At 43.2% G+C, this 13896-nt stretch overlaps 1 protein-coding gene across 3 annotated transcripts in view; it reads left to right on the forward strand.

Moving 5' to 3' along the window:
- LOC138203353 (pleckstrin homology domain-containing family G member 1) overlaps positions 1 to 13849 on the forward strand; it is a 44414-nt gene extending 30565 nt beyond the window's left edge. For 2 of the 3 annotated variants that reach the window (XM_069158123.1, XM_069158122.1), the window contains exons 5-17: positions 2127 to 2173; positions 4065 to 4215; positions 4637 to 4768; positions 5738 to 5920; positions 6018 to 6113; positions 6493 to 6579; positions 7008 to 7041; positions 7209 to 7301; positions 7516 to 7577; positions 7681 to 7872; positions 8016 to 8135; positions 8251 to 10087; positions 10775 to 13849. In XM_069158123.1, the coding sequence (XP_069014224.1) occupies positions 2127 to 2173; positions 4065 to 4215; positions 4637 to 4768; positions 5738 to 5920; positions 6018 to 6113; positions 6493 to 6579; positions 7008 to 7041; positions 7209 to 7301; positions 7516 to 7577; positions 7681 to 7872; positions 8016 to 8135; positions 8251 to 10087; positions 10775 to 11784 (4044 nt within the window). In that variant the 3' untranslated portion in view covers positions 11785 to 13849. The other variant, XM_069158124.1, reaches the window with a different exon arrangement.
- The last annotated feature ends 47 nt before the right edge of the window (positions 13850 to 13896 follow it).

Raw genomic sequence — 13896 nt, forward strand, 5'->3', positions numbered from 1 at the left:
GTGTGTGTGTGTGCGCGTGCACACATGCATTCTCTGCAAAATTTGTCTGCAGTGGAAGCATTTATGTACTTTGTGGTCTTGTGTTCATGGTGCAGAGGGATATTAGGAGTGTGTATTAGGAGTGTGTTAGTGTGTGACATCAGAAATCGATGGTGGCCCATCTGGTTGTGTTTAGGCCTGGTCTGTGGTGGCAGACTGCTGGAGACGAGGAGGAGAGCCCTGCTCTTCAATTTAGAAAGGTTCCCACGGAGCACCTCCAGCTAACAAATCATGAAAGTCTGTCTGTGTCTGTGCCATTGTGTGTGCGTGTGTTCGTATGTTCAGTATATTTTGGAGAGATGCATTGTTTGTATGAGGCGGGGCGAATTGTTTGCGTTGTGGTGATCGAACGTTATATTTACTTACAGCGAAAAATGATCCGCACACTTCCTGTGTGTACAAACTAAGTTTACCATGAGTCATATGTTGGCAAATGTGTGTGAATGCCCACATTGCTTTATGTGTATGTGTGTATGGGTGTACATAATGAACCAGGACAAACTTCTGTCATCTCCCCTCTGTGTTTATGATGTCGCTTCCTGATAGCTGTACCCCCCTCGTGTTTATGGACACAAAGAGAGCTCAATTAGTCACATTATGCAACTGCAAGGGGTTAATCTTGAGGCCTCCAAGAGAGCATGAGAAGAGGGAGGATGAGGAGGAAAGCTTTCAGGGAGAAAGATTATGAATAGAAGAAACTGTCCATAAAAGATCAATGTGGACATGAAAAATGTGCTGCAGAAGTAGAAATCAAGAGATGGCCCGGATGATATGAGGATCAGAGCAAAGAGGTTCATTCTAGCTTTGGTAAGTCATGCTGCCTCTGATGTCTTTGATGTTAAGAGAGGTATGCAAGGTGGGAAACATCTCAGTCAAAGGGGCGGCGATGAGGTAGGAGGGGATATTTAATCCAAGCGCTCAGGGCTGTTGAGATAAACCAGGAATTAAAGGCCAGGGTGCAGGCTAATCATAAACTACAGGGATGAGGTTCAATTATGATCGGTGAGCGCAGGAGAGTGGATTCCTTGTCTGTGGGCTCAGAGTGTGCAGACCAGTAAACATGAAATAACCAGCCAGTCATCAAAGCTGAAACGACCCACTGCAGATATAACCAGTGATAAACAGGCAAAAAATGATGTGGCTAAATCTTGACCTTCAAAGCTTCGTACAGTACGAGAGGTTTTCTATGACTTCAAGGCTCGTATACTTAAAATGACAACTAAACATTTAGCAAACACTGCTGCTATGTTTAACTTAAATGTACTTTTTCTACTGGTCGAGGTGTGCACTGTTTTGCACTCATTCTTGGTCGTGTATTTCAATATTAAATCTGCATTTGTTTTTTTTCAAAGAAACATCACTGTTGTGAGGAAATAGTGTAAAATGTTCAAGTCTGTCTAAGATTAAACTGCATTACTTCCAAAGAACAGCACAACACTGACGAAAAGTAATGCAGACATCATTTTAACTGTTGTGAGTGAGCTCATCTTTGAACATACACTTTTACACAGAATCAAAATCCATTAAAAATCACAATAAAATGCTGTCAGAGATGAATATTCCTCTCAAAAACATAGAAGTTCCAGTTTGTCACCACGTTAAGATGCTCTAAAATATACTTGGTTTAAAGATTTATATGAAGTCCAAAAAGGCTGGAAGGATATTTCTATATGTCGGTCAGTTGGTCGGTCTGTCTGTCCAATACATTGATCCAGACTGAAATATCAACAACAATCTGATATATATGCATGAAATCCATGCATTAATTCCCGTCACCTTTCAATTAGTGTCATTTTCATTTATTTAAAATTTTGCTTTCTAAGAAACGAATGACATTCCCGTCAGCCTGCACCGTGCGGTCAGTGCAACAAATGTTAGCATGCCAGCAAACATTACCTGACATCAAACATTACCTGACATCAAACATTACCTGACAGCAAACATTACCTGACAGCAAACATTACCTGACAGCAAACATTACCTGACATCGTTACACGTCAGACTTTTTGTTCGATACTCTTCATTTTGTTCTGTTTCCTGTTACATAAATGCATCTAATGATTTTTGTTCCTGTTGTGTTGTTACAGAGTGAAGAGTTCCACATTTACACCCAGTACTGCACCAACTACCCGCGGTAAGAAAGCAACCTGTGTGTGTGTGTGTGTGTGTGTGTGTGTGTGTGTGTGTGTGTGTGTGTGTGTGTGTGTGTGTCAGTCAGACAGAGCTTATTTAGCTGGGCGGTCTACTGTACACTCGTTATTGCATCCTGATCTCACTTCCGTACGCCGTCTTCCCAGCGTCTCACGTAGCTCCATTATGTACGGCGTTCAATGCTTCAGCTTTTTTCCCTCCCTGACGAGCTGACACGCTCTATAGAATCCTCCTCAGCAGGAGTCGAAGTGTCTACCGTCAGTTGTGCCTCGGGGGCTGTCCACCTCCCGCCCTGCTTCTTGCTCCATTTGTTTCTGCCATTCTTTTATTCGTGGCCTATTGAAAGACTTACAGCTCACACACTGACAGGCGGGGTATTAGAGTTGTCACTCCACCATAGCTGACGCTGGTAATGTTTTATTCTGCGTTGTGTGGTGAGCGTTGTGTTGCCGTGGGACACCTGTATGGAATAATGTGGAGTACTCTTGTGTCACTGTGCATACTGTGTGTGATAAAATCAGCTGAAACGTGAGGCTTTACCTCCTGCCGTGATATACTGCACCTCCCTAACACACCTTCTCCTCTGGCTACCATCTTCCTTCCGCTGTGTATGATAAGAAAGGCAACGTGAGCAAGAAGCTATTTAAAAGCTAATGGGGACTAATTGAATGCTGATTGTGTGTGTGTGTGTGTGTGTGTGTGTGTGTGTGTGTGTGTGTGTGTGTGTGTGTGTGTGTGTGTGTGTGTGTGACTCTGTGTGAGTGAAGGGGCTGTTGTCAGCTGTTTGAGATAGACCGTCTCCCACATCCACACCACAGCTGGTGACCCCTACCAAGGTCACACACGGCACACAGGCAGACACTTGCACATATTCACACACACACACACACACACACACACACACACACACACACACACACACACACACACACACACACACACACACACACACACAAGCTGTAGATCTATGAGCTCTTAGGTCGGGTTTCCTCCAGAACAATGTGAGGCCTGTGTGGAGCTGCACTGGAATTTAGACATGCAGACATGCCTGTGTGTGTGTGTGTGTGTGTGTGTGTGTGTGTGTGTGTGTGTGTGTGTGCGCGTGCATGTATGTGCAGGCACACACACACACACACACACACACACACACACACACACATACAGCCTCCATTTGTTTGTAAAAACGATCTTTATTCTTCTGCAGGTCAAACAAGCTCCACAGACAGTAATTTGGTTCATACGAGGTTTTTTTAGTGTTTTATTCAAATATGTGGCAGAACAAATTTAAATTTTGGTGAGGACATCTCTACCAGCATGAAGCATCTATCATGCAATTAGAGATACAATCTCTAAGAGGACCTCAGGCTGAAATCGGACCGGATCATTAATAACTTTATTTAACTTCATAGAAAATATTTTGATGAATTCTCTCACCCAAATTCAGATGATTTGATTGAGAGGATTTATCATTTGAATATATAAGTGGTTTCAGTGTACGACTGATAGAACTTCAAAATCGGTGCATCTGCACATTATGACTGAGATATTATTGTATGTATTATTTTATATCATTTTACATTATGAATTATGGAGAATTAAAATAATCAATATCAACACTAATAAAATGATTAATATAGAAATATTGTCCAGGCTGAAAGATGGAGATCCTTTTCTGTGCTTTTTAAATATGTATATGATCCCTGTCATCTATAAGTTGATATTCCCTCTATGTTTTCAATTTCTGTCCAAACAGGTCAAATTTTTCTTAATCAGTTTTTTCAGGACATGCATTACAGCTTTCACTCGTCATTGCTGTCAAATTACGGTATACTACGCATTCATGACATCTTATTTGCTGTGCTTTGTCTCCACAGGTCGGTAGCTGTGCTCACAGAGTGCATGAGGAACAAGGCGTTGGCCAAGTTTTTCCGCGAGCGCCAGGAATCTCTGAGGCACTCCCTGCCCCTGGGCTCCTACCTGCTCAAGCCAGTGCAAAGGATCCTCAAGTACCACTTACTGCTGCACGTACGTCTAACAGTTGTTTAGCTCGCAAACACACACACTGACATACAAACATTTACTCTGTACCCACAGAAATGTAAGTTCAGACACACACTTATAAGTGCACACTAATGGTTTTTATCGATACCAATGCGTGTGTACAGTTAAGTGACAGCATTCTGACACGGCTTCCAACTCGGCTCTGTTGGAGAAGCCAAATGTTCAGACATATGGTGCTCAGTGTGTGTGTTCCTGTTGTATGTGCTTGTATTGGAGTGCAAACACTGGTTTTTTTTTTTTATGATCACCTAAACAACACACGAGTGTATGTAAGTGTGCACCCATTATTTGCACGTGTGTTTGTGAACATGCATGTGTAAATGTTTGTGCATACACTTGTGTGTGAACGCTAACTCACAGCGGTTTGTATGTGTCGCCTTCACAGGAGATAGCCAACCACATGGAGAAGGACACGGAGACCTACGAGGTGGTGCAGGAAGCAATAGACACCATGCAGAGGGTGGCCTGGCACATCAACGACATGAAGAGGAGACACGAGCATGCTGTGAGGTTGCAGGTACAGCAAGCGCACACAAAACAAAGATGAGGACCGATTGGATGACCTAAAATCTTGAACAGTCATCCTCTTTTCTTAGAACCTTTCCTGAATCCATTCCATGTTGATCATGTGATCATGTGTCCAGCGTGCACACGCAGTAGTTTAAAGCCTTTCAAGGAGCCAATTCTTTTATTGTTCTGCAGAACAGTTATGTGAACTCTAGGTTTTGAATCAGCCAAGGCCCTGATCCTCCCTGCATGTTACGCAAGTCACTGCATTTTCCACAGGGTTAATGATGGCCTTGCATAAGGAGGGCACATAAAAGGGAAGTTTGTTTCTTTTATCTGCTGGGAGACGGAACGGTTAGAGATGAATACGGGAATGTGTGGAAACGTTTGCTCTAAGAGTCTGGAAGTATTGGCTTCATAAAAATGTTCATTTTATCCTTTTTTTTTCTTCTTCTTCATCGGCATTTTTCCCTGACTTACCATTGTTACCAACTTCCCCTCAACCTTTTTGTTTCTATGGCTTTAAGTCTGTGTCTTCCTGCATTCAGTTACACAACTCACATCTTATATCCTCCTCTTTCACACTCTCTTTAAAAATTTACCTTTTTAAAGTAGCTTTTCAGTGGTGTGTCTGTAATTTTACTGTTTCAACTTTTAGTTGTTTTTTTAATGTTGTTTTGATTCTCATATTTAAAGGACTTTGTGTTTTTAAAAGAGCTATACAAATTACATTAATTATTAATCTTTTAACACTATTTCACTCATAGTCTGCTTTTTCTTTTTACCATAATTCATTTTTATATTTTTTGATAAACTGGATTAATGGAACTGAATTTTTATAAGCTGCATTTCAAAAGTTTATTTTTGGCCCAATGGTTGTTGTTTTTTAAATCTCCTTTTTGCAAACAAACAAACAAACAAACAAATAAATAAAGTTATTCAACTCCCCTCACTTTCTGTAATTCTGTGCTCATTGCAGGAAATTCAGAGCCTGCTGACCAACTGGAAGGGCCCCGATCTGATCGGCTACGGAGAGCTGGTTCTCGAGGGAACGTTTCGTCTGCAACGAGCCAAAAATGAAAGAACTCTCTTCCTGTTCGACAAACTTCTGCTCATCACCAAGAAGCGAGAAGAAACCTACACGTACAAAGCCCACATCTTGGTCAGTCATACAGCTCGAAGCACTACACGTTCTAAAGAAACACTGCACGTAGAAATGTTTCTGCTCAGTAACACTATTTTTGTCATGTGTCTTGCAGTGCTGTAACCTGATGCTGGTGGAAATTATTCCTAAAGAGCCGCTGAGTTTCAGCGTGTTTCACTACAAGAATCCCAAACTCCAGCACACAGTCCAGGTATAGCAACATTACATGAGAGGGTACACATCTTGACAAACGTCGAACACCTTTTGAATGTCACTACATGTTTAAAAATGTAGCTGTTAGTGGCTTTGTGCAGGATTATAATCAGAAAGTGTGATGATTATTTGCAGGTGTCTGAATGTTTTGTTGAACGACCAGGTTCACCTGACTGAGTTGCTCAGACATGTTGAGCGTTTAAAGGCTAATGGTGGTCATTTTTGTTACTTAACCACTGAAAAAGAAAAAGCTAATGTGTAATGATGTAAGGAAGCAGCTCTGCAAATTTTGAAGGATTTATTCCGACCCCCTTAGCTGCCTTTAAAGTGCATGTATGATATTATCTTCTGTGTGATGTTTCGCCCTCTGCCCCCAGGCCAAATCACAACAAGACAAGCGCATGTGGATCTTGCACCTCAAGCGCCTCATACTTGAAAACCATCCTGCCAAAATCCCTGCCAAGGTAAGAGCAGCTCATCTCCTGGCAGCTCCTTCTCTATTCACTGATGGCATAAACACAAGCTTTGAGTGGGATGTGCTGGAAAGATAACTCCCTCCTCCTTTCTCTGTCTTTTCTGTATTTCCCTCCTTTTTTCTACTGTCTTTGCTTTCATGTTCACTGATTTCTTACACTTATTTATTGTCGTTTTGGCACAGTCACTTCTCTGTCTCTTCATGTGCCTTTGACCGTGTGCAAATGGAAACGGACGATTTCTCTCCTGGAGTCACTGAGAACGTTCACTATGGTTTCATAGAGAGGCTGCTCATCAAGTGTCAAACTTGAACTAAATTGTTGAGGCATGACAGTAGTGTGGCGCCATCCAGTGTTAAAACGTGTTCATCATATTCTAACCTGTTGAACTGACCATGACTTTACTCTTTGAATTCTAGGCCAAGCAAGCCATTTTGGAGATGGATGCAATGCGTAAGTGCAAATTTACATTTAAGTTGAAAAGTTAATGATCTTTTCTCATTAAAATAATATTCTACTTTATATATTTTAATCTTCATGTTCTTTTTCAGCAGATATCATCTTTTACATTTTAATTATCATTTACGAGTGGTGTTATATCTTTTCTGTCGTTTCTGCAGATCATCCCGGGTTTCATTACAGCCCCGACGGTGACAAGAAGGATTCCCTTCAAACCAAGGAAGGCCCCACTCCTCGTAGAGGACGCAGAAAAGGTGAGAAATGTAGTCAAAAGTCCAAGTGAACTTTGTGTTTATTTAAGACCAAACAGCGAGGACCAGATCAAAAGTGCTGTTGTCCTAACTTGGTTTGCAAAAATACTGACATAAATAAAACTTTATACACACATGCACAATCTATAACACAATTACACAGTTGAGCTTTACGTTGTTGTTTTTTTTTATCATGTTTGTTTTTCTGTCTTTGCAGAGCCCCTATCTAAATTATTGAAAAATGCAAAGCACAATGCTGCCAACACTGACGGTGAAAAAGTGAGTCATAATTAAAGATAATGAACCGTTTTAACACATAAACAATCACAAACACCAATTCTTTGAACCAAACCCCAAACTGTCTTCGTCTCCGCTTCTCCAGCGAACAAGTCTCGGCGCCACCCTCCTTTCTCCAATGTCCCAGCTGGCTCTGGGCACTATAGGTCGCAGTCGTAGCCTCATCAACCAATCACAGGAGTCTCTGGATCCCGGCGATCACTATGACCACAGTGACAGGGAGGAGGGAGAGGAGCCACATCAGCAGGATGCTGATGACGAGGATGACAGTGGTCTGGTGGGTTTATGCTGACCAAAACAAGTCTGCATTATTTGATTTCTTAACTAAAACACTTCAGTGACACACACTTTCCAGCCTGTGTGATCGTTTAATCCCATGTCTTTTAAATATGTTATTAATGCTGAAAACTCTGCATTTAGGGAGGCGGAAAGAGGCTGCGAGTCCCTGGCAAAAGCAGCAGGAAGAGGCTGAACCCTCAGGCATCTGTTGATAGCATAGAACAGTGGAAAACCTTCAACATGAGCACCTCAGACCTCCAGGTAGTAAATTAGTCCATGGCTACACTGTAGTAATTGATAAATGAAATCATTATATATTGTATCTCAGTGATTTTATTCATGTAAAACAACTTATTTCTGTGGTTCTTCCACTCAGAGAGCCAGAGAATCTCTGGTAAGGGAAGGAAGTCACCACCCACCACTCCTCAGGTCCCCGAACGTGACAGAGGAGCCTCCAGAATCCCCCATTCCTGCTGTAATAGTCACAGAAAGCGACCATTCTGTGAGGAACATCTGGGCAGACCATCGGGCTCGAAGGGCCATGTTCCCCACCCGCCAGAGGACCATGCAGCCCGAGGACGAGGACGAGGACATCTACCAGATGTTTGTCCCCACGGAGCCCAGCGGACCAGAACCAGAGGCGCCCTCGGAGAGGTCAGACGCGACCTCATCACCCAAGACAGCTCGGCCCTGCAGCTGGCATGTGGAGCAGGTGCCCAAAGTGCAGGTTGACCCTCCACCCGATGGAAGCAGAGTCCTGCGGAGGGCGAGCAGTGCAGGAGAGAAGGCTACGGAGGCCCGAGAGAGCCCTGAAGATGATTCGGCCGGTCACAGCAACCTGGAAGTGATCCACACTGAATCATCCAGCAATGACATATCTGGATCATCCTCAGCTGAGCAGCTGACAATAGACGATATTGAAAATGTTTATGACAATATCAGCTATGAGGACCTGAAGAGCATGGGCCTCATCAGAAAGGACCCAGAAGAGAGCCAGCCGCAGAAAGAGACATCTACAGATCCACAGGGGTCCCAGGGCCCGGCAGCAAGGGTACCAAGCGCTCCAGGGGCCACAGAGTCTGTGACTGAACCAGACGGTTCGTCAGAGAACAACCGGTCCTCCGCACAAGAGGGGAAGCCATCTGGGACATGTGAGCTCAAGATAGTGGAGGAGAACATATATGACACCATTTGTTTTAGGGAGCCACCATCAACAGAGCTCAAGGGAATTAATGAAGGCAATAAACTGAAACAAGAGAGGGACAGTCTGCTGGCCTCAGAACAAGACCTGACTGAAAGTCTTGGAGGGTTTGTTTCTGAGGAGAGCCTCCACTTTGATGAAGGACCAGATGTCTCCTGTCCTGTCCCGTGTTCCTCTGAGCCAGATTATTCCTCCTCTTCTGCCTCGGAGACTTTTCCCCAATGCTCACAGAAAGGAGATAAGATGTCTGAGCAGGTTGACGAGATCTGGAACGACTTAGAAAACTACATCAAAAACAATGAGAAGAAAGCTGACCGACTTCCTGCCGCGTTCCCTGTGGGTGCCAGCGAGTCGCCGAAGAAGGCCTCATCTGTCAAAAACAGCCAGACAAAGAGCCCTCCTGTAATCAGTCCTCAAGCAGCCAGCCCTCCATCCAAAAGTCCCCCAGCACATCAGCCCAAACCCCCACCTATTACCTCCACACCATCATTCACCATCCCAGTTATCAACCTTCCTGACTTTCAAAGTGAAGGCACCACTGAAGAAGAAAACCACAGCCCTGCTCCCACATCACGCCCCCTTCCTGTCACCCCGGAGCCACTCCCAGGCACAGTGAAGAGCATCCGCAACAGACTGGCTCGCCTCAGCAGTGGCAGCTTCCGCCTAGAAGACGACGATCTGGTGGAGCTTCCTCAACGTAACCCCCCTCAGAGAGAGTGTGCCCTCAAGGACCTTCATAGTTTGTTTCCAGGGGAGCTGGCAGGTCTGGACACCCCTCTGGGATCCTCCTCCCTCCTGCTGGGGGAGTCTGTAGACTTAGAACTGGACAAAAGCAAGAACCGTGTGTTCTTGATGGCGCGGCAGTACAGCCAGAAGATCAAGAAAGCCAACCAGCTGCTGCGCATGAGAAGCATGGACCCCGGAGACTCCTGTACTCGAGCCAGAGCAGATAAGAAACAGAAAGACCTTGCTGCCATCTTAGAGGAGAAGAAACAAGGAGGTGCTGCCATAGGTAACTCCAAACATTCATTTCTCTCTGAAAGATACTTTACGACAAGTCTGTTCCCTAATTTAAAGTCAAGATGTCTCACCTATTTCATTATTTATTTATCTGATGGCTATTTTCTCAATTTCTAATTACAAAAACTGGTTCATGTCAAAACAACGAATAAAAGGCATTCGTAACATCTCACGAGGCAACAGTATTGTTTTAAGTTAGTTTGTTTTATCTGACTAACAGTTTTAAACCTTAAGGTTTTTTTATTTACTGTCATATATGACAAAGAAAGACAGAAAACTGTCACATTAGAGAGGCTGTAACCAGACAATGTTTGTCATTTTTCCTTAAAAAAAAATTAAATAGTCAGAGCTGCTGATTACTTTTCAGTTGATTGATTAACTGACAACATTTTTCAGCTTCACTTAAAGTTTGTTTTTGTCTAAAATGGATAAAAATATATTTAGAATACCCCGGTCAATAATAATATAGAAGACAATTGATTAAATGACTGTGTATAAGGTCAAAGAGGTTGCTTCTTCCTCTGTCTGTCCATATTTGCTGGATTTGTAAATCTATCAAATATGGACGGTCTCTAGTTCTGTGTTCAGAGATCATGTCCACTGCCTCTAAATGGCCAAAATATCCGATGCTGCATGAAAAATACAAACATGCCCTTCTCACTCTCTGTTCTCTCTTCAGGTGCGAGGATAGCCGAGTACTCTCAGCTCTATGACCAGGTCATGTTTAAGGACTCTCCCGGTGTAGCCGGTCAGACCTCTGCTACCCCCCATCACAGCCACCCGGGGCTGTCGTCCTCTCCGTCCATGCCCGAGACCTCTCTGGACGACGAATGGCTCCACTCCACCTACAGCAACGGAGAGCTGGCCAGCTTTGTCTCCTGCTCCAACGAGGTGGGGGATGCTCGGGCATCTTCTACCCCGCAGCGCAGGCTCACCTCTGCCTGCTCCATCCCCTCTCTCAAGACCTTCCCTCCTTCTCCAACCACTCCGCCGTCACAGAGATGGAGCTCGTGCATGTCGGCGCCGAGCGAGAAAGAGGATCACGTGTACAGTTCCATTAAGAGACATCCTTCCTTTAACGCGCCGTCTTTGCCCTCAAAGTCCTCCCCACCCGGTCACTGTCAGTCAGTCAGCTCTCTGGGCAGCCAGCAGCAGGAGAAGAACCCCCAGTCTGAACTCAAATGTAACGGACCCGCTGTGGATCGGTCCACAGACAGACTTCACGGCCGCAGTTTGGGTCGGGCCGGTCGGCAGAGTAGCCTCCCAGAGCGGTCTACCCAGGGACAGTCAGACCTCACTTTACACGATGGACAACAGGTGGTGGTCCTCAATCGGGCTTCTGCAATGAGCATACTCACCGCCACCCAGAACTACCTGGCCAACTTTAAGGACAACGAGGAAGATGACGATGACTATGTCGAGATCCGCTCAGAGGACGAGAGTGAACAAGAGCAGGACAGGTTGGCACAGAGAAATGGCAGCTCAGCCATCCTTTCTGGTCCGAGCCGGGGTCTTGTCCAGTCTCAGAGTCTGCCGTGCACCCCGGTCCGCTCCTGCGACCCGCTGAGATCTCTGGACCGCGAGCATCTGGAGAAATACCTGTGGAGCGAGCCGCAGCAGAGCCAATCCAACATCGTCCAGTCTCTGAGGGAGAAGTTACAGTGTCTGAGCTCCAGTAGCTTTGCCTAAGGCTACATGACAACTAAAAGCCAAATATATATATATATATATATATATATATATATACAGCGTATAACCACAAGGGGGACACTGCTGCTTTGCCTTGGACGCCCTACATCTACATCCTAGACCACAGATATAAAACAAATATAACAGCATGGGTCAGACACAGTCTCTTTGATCGCAGCCATATTTATAATGGCAAATTAATGCCTATACTTTGTGTAACAGGACTTCAAAGGAAAACATAATAGGTTACTATTAATGGTCAAAATGCCACATTAGAGCCTGCATGTGAGCTGCCTTACCACTTCCAGACATCTGGTTGGAAACTTTTCAAGATTTTGACAAAGCAATGTTCTCATTTGGCATTCGGTGGGACTGAATGGATTTTAATGCTCAAAGGAATTAAAACTCTTTAATTGCTTTATGTGTGAGCCTTGTAGAGGTCATTGAAGTCATATGAATTGATTCTGCAAGAGCACTTGTGCCAATAAACTGTTGTACAGATATAGTAGTTCAGGATATCTGCTACCGACTGAATTATAATCTTTTCTGTGCTCGGCGTTTCACACCGAACGCATCAAATATCTGATGGTCTTTGCCGGATCGTGACCCCCCCCCCCCGCCCCCCACATGAGGGGTACCTCTTCAATCATGATCCCTTTCTTTTAATTTTGTTCTTAAGGTTATTTTAACTGCACTGTAGGAGGGGTGAACCAGAGTCGTGGCTAGTGTTTGTAATTGTCTGAACAAGCAGCTTTACAAAGTTACAGTTCACATTTGCAATCTTCAGATCTGCTTCTCAGGCTAGTTGGTCACTTTTAGGAGCTTATTTTTTGGGCAATAACTGTAACAAACAGGAAAGAAAACACATTGGCTATCAAAAGATCCAATAAGTTAAGTATAACTAGACTTAGACTTGTAAGTCTATTTGAAGTTATTGTACTGTATATGTCACTCTACCTACCACCGTTGACATCAGTAGGGTGTCGTGCTTTAAAAATAAAGAGAAAATGCTGATATTTTAGATAATCTATAAGAAAACATAGAACTTCATATTTATTTTGAATCTGTGAGCAAACCAGAAATGTTTTATATGCGATAGCTTGGGGGCATCCATCATGTACAGCAAAATGTTCATCTCAACACGTAGATGATGTTTTCTTTTTTTTGGATCATGCTAATTTTAACCTTTTGTTTTTAAGAGGGACCACAAAGGAGAGCATTAAGGGGAGTTAGTTAAAACACTACAGTACTGCATTTGGTGTACATTTGTTTTATTTGGTTGGGTTTTGGTTTTTGGTTGTTTTTTTTTACTCAAATGGATAGTCAGTTGTTTATTTACCTTGTTTACGTCCCAACTGTCACGCTACTGATATTCCATCCTTACTCACAGAAAAGAAGTCACATTAAGATTGTTGTCAGTCACTTCATACAACACATTTGTTTTCTAACCTCTCGAAGCAAACCTTGGATATACCACACACTTTATTTTCTTTAAAAAAAAAAAAATGACTTAAAGCATCTGCCCCTGGTCGCAGTTACAGCAAGCCACAGACTAGTTGTAAATGAAAGTACAACATATTTATTAAAAGATGGTTTTATTATAATTTAGGGACTCACAAAATTTGAATCAAATACTGTGAATATTATCAGATATGGTAGTTTTTCTATCAAGCACTGCTTAATACTTAAATAATAAATCACAAAAACACATGAAAAGTTGAGAAGCACAACATCATGGCTTACTGTTCATATCAGGAAAACTGCATCTCACACAAGTTAGGAATATGAAGTATGTTCTTCTCATTGTATATTTTTGTCCTCTTTTTCACTGGTGGGGATTGTTGGTCTTCATTGACTCTTTTTTTTGCACTTTTCTGTCTTTTTTACATTTTATTTGTAAACACTTTGTAAAGATGTACATTTTAGGAAAGTTATTCTTGTATGCCATTGGTATGCTTTATTATGCTTTGGCGTTTAAGTTAAGTGTACTGTATTTTTTTAACTGCCTAGTTGTCATTGCTCAACAAAACAATGTATTGGAGGTAATAAATTCAGATTAAACTCATCTTCGTGTCTTTGTGTCTGTGAATATAAAAGAAGCTGTTGCTTAAC

The sequence above is a fragment of the Embiotoca jacksoni genome, unplaced genomic scaffold (genome assembly GCF_022577435.1).
Source record: "Embiotoca jacksoni isolate LCO1_2020_lvr unplaced genomic scaffold, fEmbJac1.0.p SCAF_23, whole genome shotgun sequence".
NCBI lineage: Eukaryota > Metazoa > Chordata > Actinopteri > Embiotocidae > Embiotoca > Embiotoca jacksoni.